The 24988-nt window shown below is 37.7% G+C and overlaps 1 protein-coding gene across 2 annotated transcripts in view; it reads left to right on the top strand.

The window, feature by feature from the left end:
• The window catches only part of GLRB (glycine receptor beta), a 47582-nt gene extending 24327 nt beyond the window's left edge, over positions 1 to 23255 (top strand). For both annotated transcript variants that reach the window (XM_054290488.1, XM_054290479.1), the window contains exons 6-10: positions 1365 to 1447; positions 4114 to 4254; positions 7568 to 7720; positions 9958 to 10250; positions 20599 to 23255. In XM_054290488.1, coding sequence (XP_054146463.1) covers positions 1365 to 1447; positions 4114 to 4254; positions 7568 to 7720; positions 9958 to 10250; positions 20599 to 20895 — 967 coding nt within the window. In that variant the 3' untranslated portion in view covers positions 20896 to 23255. The remainder of the gene's footprint in view (positions 1 to 1364; positions 1448 to 4113; positions 4255 to 7567; positions 7721 to 9957; positions 10251 to 20598) is intronic.
• The last annotated feature ends 1733 nt before the right edge of the window (positions 23256 to 24988 follow it).

Here is a 24988-nt window from a genome sequence, read left to right as displayed (position 1 = left end):
TCTGAAAATGTCAGCTAATAGCTCAGTACTATTTGAGAAAGTGAATTGAATTCTTGGAAGTATTAGGGATTAAAGTCACGCCAGTGCATAAAAGTATGCCATACTTACATTCGGAATGCAATTCTGGTCTTCCAGCTGTAGGAGGGGAGGCAAGAACAGTCAAAGGTGTGGAACAGCTGAGAAAGGCTGAACTTTTCACACTGGAAAAAGCAAAATAATTGAGGTGGTGCCATAGAGGTCTCTAAATCATGAATGGCACAGAGAGAATGGATGGGCATTGATTTTTTGCCTTCTTTTACAGTGAAAAAACTATGAGACAGACTGAGGATAGATAAAAAGGCATGATTAGAGTGTGTGCGGGTTAGCTATGGCATTCTTTGCTGCAAGATGCTGTGCATATTAAACTTTCTGTGCTGTCAGGGTTTAACCCCAGATTGCAACTAAATACCATTCACTCACTTCTTCCTGGCCTCAGTGGGATGGGAAGGTGAAGCAGGAAAATAAAGGCCATAGAAGTTGTGGGTCAAGAACAGCTTAAAAATTGCAGCAAAGTAGAACAAAATATAAGTATTAATGCTAATACTAATTATAATAAGAGGAACAAAAGAGAGACATAAAACCAAGAGAAACAAGTGATGCAAAATAGAATTGCTTGCTACCTACTGCCTCCCATCTCCTTGTATACCTTCTGACTGGCAGAAACTGAAAAGTCCTTGATTTAGGGCAAGCACTACTCAGCCACAACCAGAAACATCAGTATGTTATCCATGTTATCCTCCTACTGAATCCAGAGCACAGCACTGTGCCAGCTACTAGGGAAAAAACTCACTGTCCCAGGTGAAACCAGGACACCTAGATTCCAGAAAGCAGCTGAAGGCAAAACAACTTCTTAGAGACAAAAAATCTGTTGATGTCCCTTAAATACCGAAGCATCCCTTCTGGTTTGGGAGGCCCTTGAGGTGCAGCTTTTGGATGCTGCTGGATATCTGACAAAATAACATTTCCATATTGCTGCAGTGTCATATTCTTCTTTAGAAGTCTGTTGTTGGCCAGTGCTGGAGACAGGACTCTGGTCTGTATGGACATTTGGTTTGGTTATTCTATGACCTATATGTATTTTGTCTTGTATTAGTAGTTCTTTAATTTGTGAGCTTCTATATGTTTAAAACCCTCTATAAAATTGTATTGTCTTATTTTATACTAGAGAGATCTCCATTACGAACTGCTAATTATGACTTCTAAACTTTGTTTCTGCTGTTTTACGAAGACAAAAATCAAAAACCTTTTAATTTTTGTTTCTCATGGCCATCTACTGCTTACCTGACAGCTCACACAATTTTTTAATTCCCTTTCTGTATTTTCAGATTGTCTATTACACTGTCATGCCCTTTGGACTTGACCTTGTTTCCTATGGATACACAGCGCTGCAAGATGCAATTGGAAAGCTGTATGTAAATCACTCTGTCCATAAAAACAGTTCTCTTCTAGGCATGCATGAGAATCAAACAAAAATTGTTAATTCTGTTTACTTCATCTAAACATTTTTAACGAATGATGAAATTGATACTCACTGCTTCCTACCAATGTACATTTCCCTACTAAAGATGTTTCTTACTGTTATGGCACTATGCACTCTTAGTTTTAGCTTTTGCTATCAACCAGAATGATAGCTGACGCCTTTTATAAAAGCATTTACAATAAACTCAGATAAATGGAAACATATCGTTTGGAAAAAAGAATGATTTTGCCAGATGGTTTTGACTTCCACAACCTGTGCTGCTTTTTAGGTTTGGGGGCCCAATTTATCCCCTTACATTGATGAAACATTGGTATTGTTTGGAACTCCTTTGATACAGTACCAAAGGAAAAGTATTTGATGCCAAAGCAGTGAGATCATTTGGTATCAAACCTTTTGAAACTGGCTTCAGGATGTGTTGTGGATGTAGTCAGGAATCTATTTCTGGTCTCCAGGTGATTTAATCTTACAACAGGGCAGACAGGTCACATCTCTGTAGGGCTTCATGCCATGCTGTAAGTTGCAGACAAATATTTCTGAAATCCATCTTCCTTTCCGTGCCCCAAATATGTAGGTGTCTACTCAACTACAGCTTATTCCAACAGTTTATTCCTTGGTCATCCCACTTCCATGGTAATTCTGTTTTCCAAAATAGGGATGAGCATGAAGCAGAGAGAAGGAAGGTGACCCTCTTCCAGTCTGCTCCTGCTGTAACATATAAACTTGTTCAGCTCTTACTCCAGCAGGTCTGGTGGGAAAGGTGAGGTTAGGGAAGAGAAGTCACAAGTGAAGAAATAGTAAGGTTAGCCAAAGTTGGGCAGGGTATCACAATATGGACAAGGAGTAGTAGTAGTAGTAGTAGTAGTAGTAGTAGTAATAATAATAATAATAATAATAATAATAATAATAATAATAATAATAGAGTTTTACAATTTAGGTTTTGATTGTCAGCATTTGTCTTTAGAATTTTAGTATGTCCATAGTAATTTTGTTCATCACTACTGTGTATGTACATTAGCTGGAGAAAGCTGTTATGGAAAACCCAAGTCAGTTTGAGATTAAACTGGAATTAGTAATACTAACAGAAATTCACTTAAGGTTTCTCAGTCCAGCAAGTCCACTGACTTTACAAGAGTTGAAAGGTATGGTCATGCAAGGAGAAACTACTCATTAAAAAAAATCATACTAAGATGATATAATCAAATGCAATGAATTTGCTTCTTTGAAAAGACTGTGCACTAAACTTTCTTCTACCTTTTAATTCAGTTATCAAAAGTAAGAAAGGTACCCATGAATTCCTATCTGTCCTTCCAGTTTTCCCTGCTAGCCATTGGCAGTTTTATTCTTAGGTTTTTTTCAAATCAGTATTTTTTTTTTACTTGCTAAATTTCAAAATCAAAAAAGGCCGGCAGTTGTTACCAGGATGTTCTCATATCCACAGTTATAATCCTCAGTTCTGCATATACTCTATAGACACAATTTTCACTCTCCAGTAATTGTTATCATAAAGGATCTTGGCAGTTTTGTGATGTGCTGTGTGTTGGAACAGGGTGAAAATGATTTTATGAGTGAAACATTAAAACAATTTTTTATAGTGTATGAAGCTTTGAAACATTGCGATTTTTATTAAATTATTGTGAATCATAAAGGCATCATTTATGAACAGTTTCACTTTCTTAATCACAGCTGGTTTTCAAAAATTAAAAAGAATAATCTAATGCCTCCAGAAAAATAATGGCTCTTTAAACGTTTTTCTCAGGCTTTGAGCTGCAAAATGAGGCCTTCCAACTCCATCTTTTTTATGTTTCCTCATTTGTGTTTCCATCTAACACACATTATCTCTGTTTGAATTAAGTTAATCTTTAATGAACAGAAGGTAGCAAAAAAATGGCTTGTAAATCATGATTCTGATTATGCATATTTAATCAATACTGCTTTATTCTTGAATATTGTGAGTCTAACTTGCACTGCCTCTCACTTGCTGCTGGTGTATATAATGTGATTTGGGCACTCAGAGGTTTGCTGAGGTCTGTCTGTCCTCAGTGGGTCAGGAAGGCACTGAGCTGATTTCTGTAGGACTGCACATCTGCTCTAATTCCTGGGCAAATATTTCCTGGATGGCAATGTTGCCATGAATCAGGGCTTTTATCCAAGAAAATAAGCAGTGTGGTTGTTCTACACAAACACCAAGATTCATCACGGTAATTGAGTTGTTAAATTCTTTTGAAGTTACTCAGACTCATTAAAATTCATCTTGTTCATATTTTTGCTGAAGTAGAGTATGAATGAGTATGGAGGCTTGAAAGCTGTGGAAAATACAGCTTTGCTTTCTTTGTGTGAAAAGTACACCCTGTAACAAATACCTCTTAGTCATCCTAATATTGCTGATAATGTAATGTTTCACCCACTAAGTCCCAACTTCAGCCCACATAAAAATGCAGCTGCAGATTATTTAATTTTTGTATTTATTTATTTGAGCAGGAAATAAAAAGAAAAAGACTGAAGGATATACAATACATATATGCTAGGTTTTCTTGCAGAGTTTACTGTGATTGAGGTGGATCTTAGACAATTATTATTATTCTTTTGTCTTGCAGTTGGTTACACAACTGATGACTTACGGTTTATCTGGCAGTCTGGAGATCCTGTACAGCTAGAGAAAATTGCTCTGCCTCAGTTTGATATTAAAAAGGAGGATATTGAATATGGTAACTGTACCAAGTATTACAAAGGCACAGGTAGGTAATATAAGCTATTTCCTTGGTAAAAAACTCTAAGATTCCTTCAATTACTGTGTATAGTTAATGGTTAATATTCCAGTCCACGTCTTACATTTCCTGGGATAAAATAGATTGCTTTTAACTAATGAGTGGTTCATATAATGGTAAGTTTATTATGTGAATATAATAGTTCAATAATTGTTATAATAATAGTTAAATAATTTGAACTATTATTCTAGTTCAAATATAGAAATATCCATGTTGAAGAAGAGATTAAATGTTTGCCTTGGCTTTACTTACAGATATCATGGTCCTATTATCACCATTTTATTTCTGTGGTCCTTACACGTGTTTATGCTTGTAAATGTCAAACTTTTCTGAAAGATTGTTTATGCAGAATCATGCCAGTTGCAGCAAAGTGGGTAAATTTTGATTTTCTGGTTAGACTTGTTTTCCATAAGTGGATAGTACTAGAGTGTAATTCCAAATGCTTCACCCTACGGATTCTTCCTTTTTCTAAATGTTCTGGAAATTCTGTCATTTTTAAAAGCTGCTTCCAATCCTCAGCCCTCTATTTATTTATTCCTATGATTATGTTTTTAATGTTGGCACAAATTTTTCAATGGTTTCTGCTTTCTGGCTTTTAATGATTTACCTTCTTCACATTGATTGGTTCCTGCCAACCATTATATCCAAACGACTCACGCTATGACTACCACAGGTCTTTCTACAAGAGCAGCTGTATTTTAGTCTGTGCTTTTACATCATGGGAATAAATCTTCTATTAAAACTCAGTTGGGAAGTCTGTGGTGCTGCAGTTTCTGAAGACCCTCTGAAAGTTTCCTGTTGGCTATTCAGCTGAAGTGGAGGCTCTGTTACTTGCAGTTGCTCCTGTGGTAGATTCCAAGCCTGGAGAGGTCGCAAGGAATCTTAGCAGATCTCAGAGTTAAGAATTTAATTTGAAAAGATAATGAAAATAAAAGTGGGCTTTGGTTTTTAACTGCAAAATGAGTGAGATCTCATGCTGATAACATAATTCATCCACTCTTCACAGGTGATTTATAATTTGTAAATAATAAGAAATTAGCTCTCTTCAGAAAAATTCTGATTTTTTGAAAGCATTTCTAGCAGCTAGCAGTGATGGCATTCAGAATATGGCAAAACCTTTCTTAGCAGTGAGAAATATTTTGTTCCTATTTAAAAAATGAAATTACTGAAAAAAATAGTACATAAAGTAGTAAAAACTAAAGAAATGGATCTTGCATTTCCCAAATGAAATCCTTACAAATGGGAAAATTGTAAAACGTGTATACTATTGTGATTATTTTGGGGTGGGCCCTAAATCTGAAATTAAATATCTAAAAAACTTTAGATAGGAATCCTATTTTAGGAACCCTAAGTTTTTAGGAAGAAAAAATATTTAAGAATTATGCACAAAGAAAATTATTGGTGTTTTCCCAAGTTTCAGCAGGTTGTGACCACCAATGACATGGTGCAAAATGTTCAGTAAAATATTCTATGTGTGTGTGCTTTGAACATTAAAGAAAGACCATGAGGGAACCATTTTGAAAAGTTTTTGCAATTCTTTTACTGCAAATCCATTCTGTAAAGAACCTCCATTTAATCTCACAACCAAAACCAGAATTAATATTTCAGTAATGTGAATCGAATATTTAGTATGATGAAATATTTTCAAAGGCTGTTTTCAATGCTCCATTTTTTTATTTACTTGAAAATTCTTATGCTGAAGGTATTTTTATATTTCACACACAGAGCTAAATAAATCAAGAGAAATTTTGCTTCAAGGAACAGATTTTCAAAATTATGTCTTATATAGGAGTTCCCTGACAATTGCAAAAACCCTTAATCTTCACTGCCTATTTCTGTCAACTAATGTTTTATCATACTTACCTAAGTTAAAAGAGGGTCAGCAAATCTGGGCTTCTTTTGAAGCAGTATATTGAATATTTATATTTGCAAATTTCCTGTTATTCATCAATTTTATGACAGATCAAATAGGTCCTTTTGAGCTGAATGGGGAGGGCAATAGATACCGTACTCTGTCTGATGAAATATTATTTAAATGAAGGCATACAGAATGAATTTCCTACATAACACAAACAAATAATGATTTTGAAGGTCATCTCTTATTTGAAAACAGAACCTAAAAGTGTCTGGAATCCATTCATAAATTAGAATTATAAATTATTATAAATTATAGAGGGAAAATTTCTCAGCGAAGTGATCGCTGAAGATGATGGAATGAGCTATAAAATACAGTATAGTGTCTTCTACACAAAGATGTTTGTCCTTAATGTTTTATGCTTTTTCTGTTGTGGCGTCTGTATGCCCAAACCGCACTTTTACGATGACATATCATTGTACAGCAGTTAACTGATGGAATATGGAAGGGAAATGGAGAACTTTTTGGCACATTCTATCTTCTAAATAAGTATCTCACCAATTCGATCGATAAATACAGTCTGATTTCAATTTTGAAGTTTATGTAATATAACATAGAAATGCCTTTTTCTTGTGATAGAATAGTTTTTGAAGTTTTCAGGCTTTTTCCAACACTATTGTGTTATTATTAACATAAAAATTCCAGTTCTTCTAATTGAGTGAAAATATGGACATTAATTATTTTCTGGTTATCAAACATCTTGATACATTTGTTATCTCCAGCAAAACATCTAGTAACTGCCACTTTGTTTTGGGTTGAATTCATTTTAAACATCATCTGAAGTTTGTATGCTTTAGATGTTAATTTTAAAAGATTTGATACATTCTTCCTTGTTTACAAAATTTGCAGCTTTTCTAGAGTCTTTTTAAGAATGTCTTTACCAATTTTAGAAGTCATTTGTACCGACTTTCAGTACTGAGGAAATCTCTAGTTAGTCACATTCATTCACCTCATTCCATTCTAAACCTGCTGGACTAATATTTCTTAATTCATCTTTTGCACAAAATAATGCTAAGTAGGATTTTCAGATGATCTTAAACTAGTAGGACTGCCAGACTCCATTGGTTTTGTCTGAACTGCATCTTGAAGCAAACATCAAGCTGAGAGTCACTTCAGCCTCCTGCTGCTTTGAGAAGTGGAAGGGTTCCTTACAGCACAAAGTACTACACCCTAACCACACTTGGTGCTTACGTAAATCTGTGTTTTGATTCTTTTTTTTTTCCAAATTAAAGTCTTTACCTTTATAAAGAAAATCAAAGCATTGAACTTCTGCTTTTAAGCAGAAAAAGACCTGGAAGATACTTTCACCTGCAAAGATATTTTCATCTGCAAAACACATTAAACATTAATGCATTTATTTCTTTAAAGGTTATTACACTTGTGTAGAAGTAATCTTCACTTTAAGAAGACAAGTTGGATTTTACATGATGGGTGTTTATGCTCCTACACTGCTAATTGTTGTTCTATCCTGGCTGTCATTTTGGATCAATCCTGATGCAAGTGCTGCAAGAGTCCCACTGGGTAACCTGCGTTTTCACGTGCTGTCACAATCCACTGTAACACCATTGAGCCATTCTTAGTTGCTTTGGCTACATGACACCAGACCCTGAAAGCAACTTCACTTCCATTGTCCACTCATCATTTTCACTGAACTCTGCTCATTCCAAGTCCTGTAAACTCCACCTTGGCATTAAGACTTCACTTGATTGTAGTTCCAGCATTTGGGTGAAGAGCACACTGTCTCCACTCCTCTCAGCCTGGACAAATCTGATCCGTCTATGCACGGGTGATGCTGCAAACACAGGCAATATGCATTTTACAGGAATTCCAATATTTGAATAATGAGTAAGAAAGCAGGATAGTAAGTAAGGCTCTTAATAGCTACCTATTGGAAAAGTCTTTCTGATGATTAATAGAAACAATCTTTGGAAAAGAACTAGAATTCCTGTTACCTGACTGGCTTTATTTCATTACAGACTCACTTCATGAAAGTACTTCAAGCTCATACAAGCTCATACAGTCGTGCTGCTCAGCCCAACAGAGTAGGCAGACCCTTCATTTATAACGAAATAGCAGGACAGAGAGTTAATAGTGTTATCTTGACTAATTGTGTTGTACACAGGCCTACAGCTCTGGCATGGCCTGCTGTTCCCAAGAGCTCAGTGACGTGCAGAGCTGTTTGATGTGCATACACTGTTTGTATGTGAATGCTTCAGGTACAGCAGATGGAAAGTAAGCCAGAGTGTACACTGAGGATTCAGTTCAGTATTTGCTGTATCATTCTGTTCTGAGATAACACATCTGATCATTCTTTATTATCCCCATGGACAAAAAAAATTCCAGCTTTGCAGTGGTACATTGATACTACATATTTCTAAATAAAACATCATAAAATTTTGTGGTTTAAAATCACATGACCATAAACATTTCTTTATGCTTCAGTGTTCTAAGACCTAGTGAATTTTCCATTTGAGATTAATGCTAAATAAAATACCATATCAATCAATCTCACTGAAATCCAAATGGGACCACTAGCTAAAGAATGTGTTGCTTGTGATCAAGTAGAAATTAATATTTTCATAGGCCAATACAGATAGTTTCATTTTAATTTACATTTTCACATCCTCAGTTACTTAAAATGGATCTGAAGCAAATAAATCTCTGTGAATGAAAAAAAATTCATGCACTATAAGAAACATAGTTGAGACTCCTTTTGGCCAACATTTTTTATAGACATCAATTCTATTTCATTAAGCCTCCCACTCATAAATAAAGATTTTTATCATTAGCATTCACAAAACCAAAATGAAACCTTCTGAGCATGGAGATTGAACTAATTTTTCCCTACATGACAGCCATTTCTAAAGTTGGCTTTTTCCAAATGTAGCTCTTCATGCTACTATTTTCACAGGAGCCTGTGAGAAATCTTTCTTTGGCGTCAAGCTTGTATTTGTCTCTTGTGATATGAATCCTGTGTTGATGGTGACATTTGGAAGCCTTATTAGGGGAAATGCTTGGTAAAATCCACGATGAGTGTGACCTTCTAACAGCCTCTGCACATGTGGGCTTTTTTCATGATAAGGGCTTCATGAAATGCCCTTTATCTAGAAAGCTTCTTCTTGATCCTAGAAGCTCAAATAGAAAATGACTGTGACCCTCAGCCACCTCCACGTTTTCATCTTCTCAGGGAATTGGGAACAAAGGGTTTTTGATTTGCTCACACAGCTTTGCTCATCAGCAAAAACTTCCCTTTTACCTATGGTCTGAATATCACACTTGTGAACAGCTCATTCAGAGAATTGCTCCTGCTATAGCACAGTTTAGATTTCTGGGACAATGCTCTTCTAATTTAAAGGATTCCATTTTTTGTTTTAAGTATCATATTTTTCTCTTCCACATTCCCAGAATTAGATGCACATTGTAAGATAAGTCTTTGGAAACCCCATTTCCCAACTGTGTGATGTGTGATGGGACAAGAAACCATAACAACCAGTTTAGCCTCACTTATTTGTTTCTCTGTTTATAAAATGAAGGTAGACATTATTAGTAATTCATCATTAACTGCACTAGCTAAGTGTTTAACTTGTTCATTAGCTGAAGGCATGTGCACTTTGTACACCTCCTGCACCGACCACATTGTGAAGTCCCATTCACTGTTGCAAAACATCATTCACTATTGTCTGTTTCAGAGGAAGAGCACAGCCAGTGTCATTAAAGGAAAGTTTTCTTATTCAATATATTGTTTTCTCTTTTTGTAGGTATTTTCTCAGTGCTCAGCTTGGCATCTGAATGTACCACTCTTGCTGCTGAACTTCCCAAAGTGTCTTATGTGAAGGCCTTAGATGTCTGGCTGATTGTTTGCCTTCTCTTTGGGTTTGCATCCCTGGTGGAATATGCTGTGGTTCAGGTAATGCTAAACAATCCAAAGAGAATTGAAGCTGAAAAAGCAAAGATTGCCAAGGCAGAGCAAGCAGAAGGGAAGGGTGGAAATGCTGCCAAGAAGAACACTGTGAATGGCACAGGGACTCCTGTTCACATCAGCACTTTACAGGTAGGAGCTGCAAAGCTTTGTATGCAAAATCAGCAGTCTTTTCTATTAACCCAATTCCAGGAATGTAGTGTTTGTAATAATTTTGAATAGTGCTTAATCTTGGAAAGGGTCAAGACATTAAAAACATGCTGGTAACTAATGGCCAGCAGCCTGACCAATTGGTCCCTAGTGATTTGGGGTCAGAAGTTCTAAGTGAAAAATTTATCTTTTAATATTGTAGCAGCATGGTTGCTGCTTAGCTTCAGGTAAATAAAGTAGCTAGCAGCTTTACAGTTGCTGTTTTTCTCATAATAAATAGCAGCTGTCAAACTGTAACTATTCAGAGGACAGAACTCTCAGACAGTATTTGCTGAGAGCATACTCAAATAACACCAGCTCATTGCTTACCCTGGGATGGCCACAGCTGCACTGCGTTGCATGCCTGTGAAGCCAGGAATCCAGAAGTCGAGGCATTTGTAGACAAAAGACCTGTCTGTTTGTGTCAAACAGTTCCTGCATTTCTTCGTTGCCAGCTGGAGTTTATGTGTAAATCAGTCAGATTTCACTATATGGCTAAAGATGACATGTACGTCTTCACTCAGGCCGAAATTTCCCATCATATTGCTAAATTCCTAATATTTTAGAAGTCCCTGTTTGTGCTCCAAGAGTTTTCAGACATCCCAGTCCAACTGCCTTCATTCCTAAGTGATATTTACTTGACATTTATTCTGCAGAAGAAAATATGTTATTCTACAACATGTCTAATAGGAATTTGGCTTGTCCTTTTCAATGACTCAGCAATTCTGTTATATAAAATAAAGCAGCTAGGCTAGATCCAAGTGGTAATATTGGTACACAGTGACTTCAATGTTTCTTTAAGGAAGAAGTAGCTTATGCAAGAATGGCTGAAATCCTGTCTTAGTATCAAGCTGAGATTATCTCAGCTTGACTAATTGCCCCCAGTGTAGAGGAGCTGCAGGTAGCTGCACTGTTCTGCAATACCTGCAGCTCAGTGCACTTAACTACCATAATTCTCATCTGGTAGAAGAATCTTTGGGAAATGTTTTGGTAGTCTCACCTTAGAGTAACCCCATGACTGCTTTGGCTTGTGTCATGAGTAATTCCCCAAGCCTAGACAGCATGAGAAAGAAAATGGCTCTGCTGTAGTTTTGCTTTCCCTGAACTGAATGGGATAATTTTGTGTTCAGAAATCTGCAGGTCCCAAATCCAGCTGTTTCTTCTGACAGAATAGTTGCAAAAATCCAGCAGTGCAGCATATAATATATTTTTCCTATTTCCAGTGCTTAGAAGTGTTATGTGTTCAGCTCAATAAATTACAAGTTTAACAAAAATTTACAGTTTTTCAGTAGTGTGAACAAAACCAATTGCTAAATTACTGATTCTCCTTGGTATGCATATCCTCTGAGGTACGTGCCATTGTCATATCCAAGTGGAAAATGAAATTACCTATTATCACCTCTGTTGTGCTTTCATATTTCAATTTTTTTTTTTCAAGAAGGCACTGGTATACAGTGTACTTTAAGACTTAGAAGGGTAATCATTATCCTCAGAAGTTAAGCAATGTTCCCCATGAGTGTGTCTAGCAGCAGGTTGAAGGATTTTAGAATTCAGAATTCAGTCTGCCCTTCTATTGTAGCATCTCCCCTCCACGATCTTGAAATGCCAGCCTCAGCGTCTCATGTTTAACCTGCACTTTTCAGGGTCTTCCCAGCCTTCCCAATTTGTTATGAGGAACCTTTAACATTCCAGTAGCTTCTGATGATCTTTATACAGAGATTTACAAAAAAAAAAAAAAAATTTTTACAAGCCATAATGGAAATAGGTATTCCTTGCTGTAAAAGTTGGTCATGTGGCTGAGTAGCTCATGGGTGATGATCCAACTTGAATTAATCCACCTGCTTTGAAACACAACCTACCAGAGGAAACATATCCTGGGCTGGTAATTTCTGGGAAGATGACCAGGTTGAGATAGAAGAAGGTCCCAGACCAATGAATCATTTGACATCAGCATGTGGCAGGACAGTGATGCTAGATTTTATATATTTGAAAGCTATAAATCTGCCTCACTGAAAACTGCCTCTCGGAACCTGCTGCTGTGTAGGAGTACTTTGAAAGTTCTTGGCCCTGGAAAAGCGTGTACTGAAGTCCTAAATCAGAACAGGTGTAAATCTTCTGGTAGCTCTGACTTCTAATCCAAAAGTAGGCCTGCCTCACAAAATTTGGATTGCTCCCATACAGACCTAGTAATGATCAAGTAGAGAATGCATTTGTCATATGGAAAATATGCAAGGGAGAGTAACATTAAAGAAGCAGGTAATGGAAAAAAAACTGTATGTTGAAAGGCATAAAGAATACAAAACAAAAAGAGGCCTGAGTGCTGTCCCAGAACTTCAGGAGCTGTTTCTCATCAGGGTCACATAGGATTGTGTGGGAGGCAAGAGCAAATACTTTGCTAAATGTCTGGAAAGACTTAAGTGACTTTAGGAGAAAAGGATGACTTATAACTGCACTCCTGTAATAAGTATATGTCCTATAGAAATGTTTAAGAATGTTCTTTTTCCACATAGGAGGTGATATTCAGGCAAAAGTGACTGAGGGTGTAGCTGGAAATGTCAGCATAACTAGGCTTGAAACAGTGGATAGACCAGATGGGACTTGAAGGCAAAAGCAACAGAAAAGACGTGGAAGCAGAAAATTCCAAGTGAGGAGAAACAGAGAGCATGAATAATTCCATTTATAAGTGTTTCTCCTGATTAAATTAAGCTCTTATGTATTATGAAACATTAACTGAATGGTGCTGATACATATCTGTAAATTGTTTTGAGGGGAATCAAATTTAAAAAGAGAAGTTACTTTACTTCACTTTAAAATGGCCCTGATCCTGATGCTAAGGCAATTTGTGTTCCCTGAGCAGCAAGCTGTGCACTCCCTGCTTTTGCAGTGTTGCAGTAGTGGTGTCTCTGCAGGAGATCTGGGGAAAGGGCCTGCATGTGGGGTACAGGGGAGTTGCTGGGTTGAGAATATTTTTGGTTATGAGGAGGATCAAAGAGAAGCAGGTGGGGCGATCAAGCATCCCTGGTTCCAATCTTTGTGGAACAACTTGCTTTCATGTGCTTGCTCCATTTGTGAAAGTTAAAATGGCATCGGGTTTGGAGACTTGGCATATTTTATTTTAGTAAAAAACAAGTATAACAAAACCTCATAATAATCCCTAAAAATACAAGCAGCTATTGTTCCATTTTTATGGACTAAAGGGATAAGCTTTTCAGTGTATCATAAATATTAAAAGCTTAATCTAATTCATAATTGCAGTTTAGGCAAAGCGATCCCCTATAACAGAACCTGCAAGGTTTCATTGAAAGTTGTCAGCAGAAAGCACTTTTGTCACTGTATTCAATAGTCAGTGGTCATGATCAATAATTTCCAACAGTGACAGTGAAGATGGCAAAGTGAAAAGAGTGCTCACAATTTGCCAATCACCCAAAGATGGAGAAAGGCTTCCATGGATGTATAGCTACTTCACCAGCTCCTGGGAAATGGCTGATACAAAAGCTGCATGCTGCTAGCATACGCCAACCCCTCAAGTCCAAGCTTTATGAGTCATGCTCCCTCCAACAAAAACCCTTGAAATGTCAATGCCATTTTAAACCCAGAGGTTTATCAATATGACTGTCTGATTAAAGTCGAGTGGTCTGTCTGTCAAGATCACCCTGAATCTGTAGGAAAAAGGAGAGAAAATAAGCACTTTTGATGTGTTTTTCTAGGAGAAGCAGTGGCTATGCACTTAGAGGCAAAAAGCCATGAGAAAATACAGCTTGGCTCCCTCAGCTCAGAGAGGCTGCAAGTAGATGCTGTTCTAAGCAGAGGAGAAAATTATGCAATCTGGTGATAACTGCTTGCACTGGCTTTTTATTGGGAATCCTCAGCAGGAGTTTGCATGTGTTTCCTAGCAATGAAACATCATACAGTGAGAAAAACAAGCAAAAAGGGAAATGTTTTGAAGATGATTCATTTTTTTTTTTGCTTTCATTGCTGACGTGATTACAGTGAGAGATTGCACTGTTAACTATAACAACACCCCTCAATTTGAAAAGTCACATTTTCATCAAGCCCGTTTTTAGAAGCTGTCCCCCACAGATAATGTGCTAATGACTGGAGAGAACATTTGCTAAAAGAATGGTTCTGGCAGATGATGAATAGCACTATGCAAGTGGTGGTAATAGCTCTAATGCCAGTTATTTTTAAAAAGTGGTGCTGTTGCTTGCTTTATCTTGTCAGAGCCACATCTAGGCTCTGAAACCAGAGATAGGTTGTGTTCATCTCTACTGAGTTGCAATGTACTTGACCACTGGTAGTGACCTGTGGTGACCTGGTCTTCCCAGGTTTTTTTCCCTCACATGGAACTCCAGACTCAATTTTTTTATTGTAGAGCCACCAAAAACCCAGCTTACATTTTACCTTGTACACAAAACCACAGGCTGCAGCCTATTTTAATAGTTCCTGACAGCATTTCAGGTACAGAGTAGGTACTTTCTGCTCCAATGACTCCTGTATTCATCCTTGGAGATAATTCAAACATGACTGTAAAAAGGCCCCAGGCAGTCTGCTTTGAGCAGGGGGTTGGGCTAGATGATCTCCAGAGGTCCCTGCCAACCTCAGCTGCGCTGTAATACTGTGATATTTTATGCATTAATATTTTTTGTCCTGTATTTTGGAATGTGGTAGCTTATTCCTGCTGAGCTGCACCAGAAAATATACCCAGTGTGAATACAGACTAATGCTAAATAATCACTACTTTATTGATGATCTACATCTATCATTATGGCAAGAAGAAGAGAAGAGCACAAAACAAGTGCAAGAGAGATGAATAACAGAGCTTGTTAAAAAACTCCTCCTTCATCTTGTATGGAAGCCCTTGCAGAGCTGGCAGCCCTGGGGACAGATGTGCATGCCAACAGGAGGCTGGGAGCACGGCAGCAGAGGGGGTTTTGAGGCAAGGAGGATGTGCTGTGTTGGAAAAGGAGCACAGCATTCCAGTGGGGAAGCTCTTCAGCCTGAGGGACACGTGCTGGGCTCGAGAAGCTGCCAGTGCTTGTAGCGTGTTTGAAGCCTTGCTAGGACTTATGGATAATAAATTTCTGCTCTCAAAAATGATGGCTTTTATATTGCACTTCATCCTGATGGATAAAGAGGACTTGATCACAGGATGAACAGTCAATTGAAAAGGATCTTTATTCTATTTGCACAAAACAAATTGAATCAAGTCCCTGATATTTTTGGTGCTGTAAAAGGTCAGATTTCACAAATTTGACAACTGTCTAATCTGGATGGAAGAATTTAAACAAAAAGTGTAAATGGGGCTGGTGAGCTAATAATGTTCAAACCAGAAGTAAAGCTACACTAATTTAAGGAAAAACACAAAACCTAACAAATAGCACAATTGAAAACAAATTCACCAAAGATTTAAAACTAATTCAGCTTCAAGCATTTCTCTTTTCTCCTCACTGGCAAGTGGGAGGTGATAGCAATTCATATAAGCTGAACTCAATGAAATAATTGTGTAAGTAAGAAAAGAGATATATGCTTAGCATAACTGAAGGCAATAGGAAGTTACTTTGCATATACAGCAAGAATAAAAAACCTTGTGAGATGAGTAATGGTACTATACTAGGTAGAGGTACTGTAAGTATCAAGAATTAACTGAAAAGAGAAAAGTATTGAACAAATACTCTGCTCCATGTCTGGGGAAAAGCCAAATACATTCAATGTGAGGATGAAATAGCTCTCATTCACAGTAGCTGATGAGAATATTAAACAGTATCTATTAAAGTTAGACATTTTACATTCAAGATTTCAGCTTAAGTTGCATCTAGAATTTTTTTACAGAGCTGGTCTGTGAGTGCTGTGGAACATTAATGTTGATTTTTTAATAAATCCTTTAAATCTGGGAGGGTTTCAAAATACAGCAAGAAGCTAACTTTGTGCCAGTACTTTTAAAGCTAAGTGGCATAACATGAATAATTATAAGCCTGACATCAATCAGTGGAGAATATTGCATAGCTTACATGGCTCTGACTAATAATTATTGTTTGTAAGTATTAATTATCTTTAATATTACTCATAATTCAGCCCCATGTTAGCTCCTAAATGGCTCAGTGAAATTAATCTGTTTATTGATTTAATCAAACTGAATATAACTTTTTAAGCACTATCAATTAGGTTGACAGAGGTAATGATGTGAAGGTAAGAAACTCTTGAACAACATTTTTCTTGGCTTCATGTGTCAGCCTGCTTACATCATCTAAATTATGCAAAATCAAAGTTAGATTTGTTACCATCTCTGTGTACCAGCAGTTAATCAGACTAACTATAGTCATGCCTCGTGTCTGAACATTGAAGCCAAATAAATTCAGATTAGAAATAAGGTACATATGTTTCTGAGGAACAAAGTCATGGAAAAAATTCTCCATCCTGGATGTTTTTAAAGGAAAATCTAGTGTAACTAGTTTGGGCAGTAAATGTGGAAAGTGAGGAGGAGCACCAGAAGCAGCAGAGGCAGAGGTGGGGAGTTAGTTGCTCCTTCCTGACAGTCTGCATGTGTAGGTAGCACTTATTCTTTCATCTCTTTCCCCATTTTCTTCTCACATTATTCCCCTAATTCTGCAACCAAAGGCATTCTGCAGAGGCACGCGTGCTGCAGCTCTGGAGCAGCAGCAGGTGTTGAGCTTGGCAACGAGCACCAGTCAGCCTGAATTATTTAAAAGGTGAGAAAGGATATCACAAGGGGCCTTATGGATTCTAGGAGGCATTTTTAGGTGCTTCTGAGCTGTTCATTAAAAGACAGGTGGTCTGTCCATCCTACCAAACCTAGACAAGGTGGTCCAGTCCTGGAAGAAACAGGGAACTAGGTCTGTGTTTTGGGCCAAGCCCCATGAGCCGTCACCATCTTGTGGTTTCCTTGGCTACCCCCCAATCCATTGCAGAGAGACAAAGAGTCACTGCCCAGCTCCCTGGGAATGCAGGGTGTCCCTACACTATCCCAGAAGCCTTCCCTTCCCAAACAGCTGCTCCCCATCCTCTGCTGGGGAAAAGCCATAGATCTGGTGGAAGCTTCCCGTGGGTTGAGTCTGGCTCGCAGGTCATGATGCTGGGGCAGGATAAGGCAAGTGACATCAAATACTTTCTGTGTCAGGATGAAGTCAAAAGTATATAACATTTAACATTTTACTTTTCTTTATACATCAAGTGTAGTACTCTAAAATCAAGCCCTACAATATTTTTTGTACAGAAAATGTTCCTGTAGCATTTGGTAAGATTTTTGTACAGTAAATGTGGAAAGTGAGGAGGAGCAGGGGCATTGTTAGGATTATTCTTACACCTCTAGCACAAACCAAGGCAAAATGAATAAAAATCACAGTCATATATACTTTATATTACATAACATTGTTTAGGGAAAGTTTTAGGTCAACTGGAGTGAATTTAGATTAAAACAACAGAAACATTGGAGACTTGAAGATATATATGAAAAAAATTTAAAAATATGTTTATGCAGCAGCTGAATGCAGTAAATAGAAGAATGTCGGAATTGTAAAACCACGGAAATAGATGAAGTTGTTTTCAAAAGTAACATATACTTATTAAAGAAAAATTTGGGCCAGGTTGCTCATACAAGGAAAATTGTGTCACCCTGATAAATCAGTACTCCAGCTGACACTGAACTAAGCAAAGCTGTGTGTGAACATGCTGTGAACAGTTCTCTGCTTATAAGGCCGAGGTGACCTAGAATCCACTCTCTGTCCTGAAGGGGAATAAGAACCGACTTGTAACAGCCTTTAGGGGAGCACTCTTGATACTGCAGTTGGAACAGGAATATTCTGTGCTAGAAATGAGAGGATTTAAGCTGCAATTAGTGTCACTGAATTTTTACAACGTATTACTGGTAGTATGAGGAATGGGCTACAAGTTTTCAAATCCAAAAGGAGGCCTGTAATTTCATACATGATTCCATTTCTTGTCGTGGTCTTACTAAATCTTGCTAGCTTTGACCATGGAAAAAATCTAATATTCCTGTGACTCTTCAGTTAACATGCACCCCAGTCCTGCAAGCTCATTTTTCATTGCACAAGGGTCTGCTTTATATCTTCATTACCTATGTCATTGGGTATGATCTAATTGGAAGAAATGTCTCAGATTGGTGAATGATAGCATCCTGTCACCCAGGGTCATATAATCATGTTTATCTGTGTCTTAGTCACCACCTTACTAGACAGTTTGCCCCTGCTACTCCAGTAATGAGCACTGTCTTAGGCTGTCAGGTCTTTGAGGACTAGGAGACAGTTGCAAGAGATTTGTATCTAAAGTTTTGTCCTGTCATCATGGAACACCTATCTTGTTTTTCTTTTTTGTAACCTGGAATCTTGATTTTGTGGTGGTTTAGGAATGATATTCTCCAATTTAGTACTCCCACTAAAACCGCGCACTGCTCCACCTCCTTGCTCCAAGTGGAGGCACAAAAGGTAAAGATCATGGTTTGAGATAAGAAAAAGTTACTGAAAATGGCAATGAGATATGAAAACAAGCATCAATTATATTAGCAAAAAAAAAGATGTAAGAAAATAAATGATTCACACAGAAAAATTCCCTGGCAATGGGCAATACCGAATGGCTCCCTCTGCACATTTTGTCGACCAGAAGAAAAGTCTTTGTGCCAGAAGAGAATCCCTTTCCCCAGCCGTAGCAATGACATGAGACATGAGGTGATACAGAATAACCTCTGTGCCCTTGCCATGCCTCCTCCTGGCTACTGCAAAAGTTAACCCTCTCCTGGCCGGAACCAGGGCAAACCTGCACCTCAGTTTAATGCATTGGTTTCAAAATGTACTGCTTTCATGAAAAATAGAACTCTGGAAAATTTGGGAAGGTGTATCCTCTTTTTTCAGAAGGAATAGTGCCATGCTTCTTTTCCACCTTGCACTAGAATTAGCTTTGTCAATAATGGGAGTAAAAGCCCCAATCAAAGTTTAAGTCTTTTCTTGACTGCCTCAGTTCTTTCCACAAAGGATAATTTGCCACTGTCATAGAGAAGCTAATAATATTCTTCAGAATATTTTTCATTCATCCATAAACCTGGTACTGTATTTTATGACACTATTATTATTATTTTAGTAGTTACAAAATATGACTATGCAAATATCCCAAACTATCAGCCAAAAACTGCAGAAAACCAGAGGTGGAGAGAGCTGAGGGTAAAATACCTGAGGTCATTGTGGAGGAGAGACAGGCTAATGGATAAAAGGGACAGGCAGCTTTTGGAGCTGCTGAGTTTTAGTGGACCACTGGCTCCAGGAAGCCTTACTGAAACATACATTTATGTCAGTTGCCCATGGGTATAGCCTGAAAACCAGCAGTTTTTTAACTAATGCTAAGGTTATATATGTGAACAAATTTATAGTCTGTATTCTTCTCTCTGCTTTCCTGAGTAGTCCAACTGAAGTGAAAGTTTGGGAGAGGTTTATCCAAGTCACAAAACACAGTGCCTTGCAAGTAGCCTCTAAATCACTTCAAGCTCCCTGAACAGTGTGGGTTGGTTGTCCTAGAGATGTGTTGAATCTGAAATAAAAACTTTCTAAAATCCAAGGAAGGGAATGTAGGAACCTTTTTTCCCCACAGAAAAAAAGTATTGCTTGATCCCCAAAAGCAGTAAAGGAGCTATAGGAAACATAGTAATTCTGGTTTTGGATTTAGATTTCCCAGTTAAAGACTTTTACAGTGCTGAGAATAGTGTTACATCTGTGTTCCCTGTTTTTAGAGAGGCACTAAACTCCACAGGTACAATGCAAGACGGTCACCCTAGGTTGAGGTCTAAGATCCTGACCTGTTAACTCTTTAGAACCAGAACAAAGTGAAAATAATTGCATCAAACATTGAATTTTAGGGCTAATTCTGACTATAGGTTTCAGAGCTTAAAAAAATGCAAGTAATGAATAGTAGCAGGTCTGCAGGTTCATCAGCACAGAATCAATATCCAAAAATACTCCCCACAAAAATATTCTCTCCCTTTCTATCATCTTAAAATGAAGGAGTCTGACTACAGCAGATTGCAGAGCATGAGGCACCTTGTGCATGAAAAATTACACAATTATGAATGTTTGGATTAGTTGATATGATTGACTGATCATCCTTAAGTACTTTATAACATAACCATTCCACAAATTAGTCTGATGTAATGTATCCCTATCAACAAGTAATTTTCTGTATGTTTGTTTGCAGTGTTCTTTAGCAGCTGCATGAAGTTTGCTAATGAGTTGTGGTGAGTTGATCATGATTCCCCTCCTTCTTTATTTCATAGGTTGGTGAGACCAGATGCAAAAAAGTTTGCACTTCGAAATCTGATCTGAGATCCAATGATTTCAGCATTGTTGGAAGCTTGCCAAGGGATTTTGAATTATCAAATTATGACTGTTATGGAAAGCCCATTGAAGTCAACAATGGGCTCGGGAAATCTCAAGCCAAGAACAACAAGAAGCCTCCTCCTCCCAAGCCTGTCATTCCATCAGCAGCAAAGAGAATTGATCTTTATGCAAGAGCACTGTTTCCTTTTTGCTTCTTGTTCTTCAATGTCATATACTGGTCCATTTATTTATGATAAATCTTTTATTTATTTTTTTTCATATGTGTAAAATATAGCCCATTTCATTATCCCTTCCCAGTCATGAAGGCCACTGTGTGAAATTATTTGCATTTGCAAAGCAATATGTTGCATCTCGATGCCGTGCGATTGTACTGAACATATGGCATCTGAAATTTGAATGAAAGCATGACACTGCAATGTCTGTGCTCTGACCAACTTTGTATATAAATGTACAGCATACATCCTGCTTTACGAATATATATGAAGGACGATGCCTACTACATTATAAAGCTGAATAACGCTCCTCAGTTATTAGTAAAATACAGAAATTTAAAGTGTTTCTGACAATGAAACTGATGTGCACGTTGAGTATTATTAAAATCAGTATTCTAGTATATGTAGTATTTAACAGCTTTTCTGCTGGTTTCCAGAGGAAAAAGAAACACCCACCAAACATCTTGTTCATGTATAATTTCAGCTGGCACTGTTGAAGAAAAAGCTAAGGTGTAATTATTATTATTATTTAGGCTTTGTAAGTGAAGGCAACATCAAGTAAGCAGATTTTGTCTATGTGGAGAAATAAAGATCAGAGAACTACTAATTTTGTAAAATCAGCTCATTTAGGAAAAAAACCCCAACATCTGTGTCCATGAAGCAGGCACAGTTAAGTGTGTTCGAATATGCTGGCAATAAAACATTGGGGCAAATTTTAACTGCTGCTTCTTTAGGCACAAACTAGATACAGTATATTAAAAAAAACCAAGCCACTTTCTAGACTAAAGGTACCAGGAGTTTTGGAGAGGCATCACAAGATGCAGTTCAGTATCAGGTTTGTTATAGATTTTTACATTAGTTTGTCCTCTGGCTCAGCATCTGTAGCATCTGGCAAGCCTGCAGTATGTAAGTCACAAATTTTTTTTGTTGTTGCATTGGACACGTCTTACTTGATTTGTTTTGTTTATCCCCTTGAAAGCTTTCATTTTAAACAAACCAATTATCAAGACAAAATCCCGTTTTCACCAATTATGATACCGTTTCTTGTTTGCGTGCTAGCTAGCACGTAGCCCCGTGTAGGAGTGAAAACCTGTCCAAAGGTCTAAGAGGCTGAGACTCTCATGAGCCCTGGTGTGCCTGTGTGTTAATTAATGGCTGCCCTCACCAACTCATTGATCTGGCTGCTACATTTTGGTCCTATGCATGAAATAGTTCTGACAGGAGACTGCTTTCCGTTTTCCAGAGGAAATTCTATGGCATGGAGACTGCCCTAATATGAGCTCCTTGGTGTGCATAGGGCAGGGCCTTGGGTCTCCATTGAATGCCAGGGTACATCCCCTCGTGAGGGCAAGTCATGAGAAGAAATGTGGCCCAAAGACAGCTGCAGGCAGGTAGGCATGTGAGTAGAGTGTGTTTCCTGAGAGCAAGGACTTGGCCTCAGCCCATGAGAGCGTGCCACACACGTCTCTGCTGGGGACATGGGGCACCACAGCTAGTTACAGTATGAGAAAAAGACAATTCATGAAAGGAAATCTGGACTGTTGGCCCCTCACAGGCTAGGAAGGGACTGGCTTAAATACATGAAACTTCCATAGAGTGGAAACAAACAATCCCACTTATTGTGCTACATTTCTGGCATGTCCAGGATGTGCTGAGCTAATGCAGGCCACAAGGATCGCTTGGGTGTTGCCCACAATGTGAATGTTGTCCACATACAGCGATCCTGCACAACTAAAAGTCCAAAAGTGGGAATGTAGGAAGAGGAATGGCATGCCACACTGGCCCCACTGGACATCTGGTGAACCTGCACACCCAGAGCTTTTTGAAGCCACTGCCGCTTTGTGATCAGCAGGCTGGCTGCAGCGACTCTTGTTTGGGTTGAGGAGATCTGCTCTTCATAGCATGGTCACACACACTGCACCAGCTGCCTGGCCACTGTCTCATGGGGGTCTCAGGTTTTGGGTTTCTTTCTGATCTGAAGAAATGGAAGGCAAATCCCAGATGTTATTGAGCTGTGTGGAATGGGTCTGAGGGAAATTATATCTTTAAGGTCTAGTTCAAATTTTTAATATTTCTGTTAGTTGAAGGTAATTGCAGAATTGTCAGACTCTAAGAAGCAATAAAGATAAATGAAAGAGAGGAAGGATGGGAGGGGGAACTTTTATATATACAGAATGGTATATTTATAGACATTATTTATTCTCATACTTGTATTTTTTCTTACAGTACTGGAAGGCAAAAAAATAATTACCTTGTGTTGGAAATTATATGAATTTTGGAAGATAACTTTCTTGTTAGAACTCTTATTAAATGATTTATCTGTAATTAATGTCCACATTCTATCTGTAAAATCTCAATTATAGATTTTATTGTTAAATTAATTTTTGTTCCTTCTTGCTTTCCTGCTTACTTGATGGCTTTTGTGTTTTATCATAAAACACTTAATCAATAATACACTGTAATTGCTTTCCAACTCACACAAAGGGAAGCAAAAGGAATGCATATTGTTCAGATAAAGGTTTTTTTGTTCATTACAGCACAAAAACTGAGGCCAGAAGCGAAGCTTAACAGCAAATTTGAAACTAAATTTAAAGTGAACCCAAGCATCAGCTATAAAGTATTAATTTTCTTTTTACTTACACTAGATAATATTGCAGTATTTGTATTACCCTGGAATATATTAGCTTGTCCTACTGAGCAGTAATAATTGATTTCTTTTATTTTTCTTCTTTCTGCTAAAGGTCATCAAGAGTTTTGCACACCATCTCACATTATGGTCCACCAGCACCCTCTAGTTGTAAAATTAAGCCTGTTGACTGATTTCCAGAATAAGGTGCAAATATAAAACTGTATAGGCAAAATATGATCCTAATTTCTAATTATAATATGAAAGAAAAAAAATTTATTAAATTAAAAATAAATGGGCACAAAATTAATGTGCAGCTGTAGAAATTTTCCATGCAGTTAAAATTTCAAAGTATAGAAATGAAGACATTCAAGTAGTAGCAAAGGTGAGGTTCATGAAGTGCAGCTTAGGAACTTGATTACTAGTCCTGATGTCTAAACAAACCACATGACAGCAAAGTCTGGTTTTGTGGAAGAGCCCATCTGTGTATCAGCTGATATTTACTTCAAGTTCTGCAGTTAACTGGTAGAAGAGTTACAAATTTGTATTCTACCTTTAAGATAAACCTTGGTATTTCTTGGTTCTTAAGCATCGAGGGCTGGTATTCAAGTAGCTAATTCTGTTCTTTTGTAGTCTCATCAGCCTTTAGATATCTTTCTACATTTTTTCGGGATTTTAGAACACTGCATCAGGAATTTCCATGGAGATTATTCAGTTCATTTCTCAACTGCATCTACAAATTTAAGGTAGGCAATAAGTAAGAGTGCAATTTGAGAAATGTGTCAGCTGCTCTGCATTAGTTCCCTGTAGCACACATGTTTGACACTTGGTTTTAGGAGCAGCTCTTCAGTGTATAATGGCACCTCCTCTTTTCTTCCCTTAATTTTAGCTGAGATGGTGCATGGGAGCAGTTGGTCTTTTGAGGAAAAGGGTTTATTTTTGTAAGTGCAGTGTAGAGAAGATTGACCACTTGGAAACTCTGCCAAGCAGCTTTCATTCTTAAAGTCTTCAGAATTATTTGGACTTGTTAACAGGGTAAAGGAAGACCCATTAAAGAGAAAGCAGCAACACTGCCGTCTGGGTTAGTGTCAATGGGCACGACCACAGTGATTGATCTGACTGCATAATCTTGTAAAGGAAATGCACTTGCAAGTAATTTTATTTAAAGATATTTTACTCGGAAGAGAGACAATACCTTACTTAAGCAGTCTGTTGTAGCTGTTAAGGGAATCTCTTAACAGACCTCATAATACAGTTATAATACAGACCATGGTCTCTGCTTCAATTAAAGCAGGTTATCCTTATGGTTACTGGGGGATTGCAATGGGGGTGTTTATAGAATAGGTAGCCTTGAGTTATTTATTTCCAAGGGAGTGCAACCTGAATATTTGCAGTGTCAGGTGATTTTTCAGGCTATTGAGATACTGTAGTGCTGCACTGAGTACAAATGAGGTGTGTAGCAGATAAGGGAATGAGAGGACACTTTTA

Source organism: Melozone crissalis, unplaced genomic scaffold (genome assembly GCF_028551555.1).
Source record: "Melozone crissalis strain CALT ecotype California unplaced genomic scaffold, PUWL_Pcris_2 ptg000006l_1, whole genome shotgun sequence".
Lineage (NCBI taxonomy): Eukaryota > Metazoa > Chordata > Aves > Passeriformes > Passerellidae > Melozone > Melozone crissalis.
This window is presented reverse-complemented; position numbering and strand designations above follow the sequence as displayed.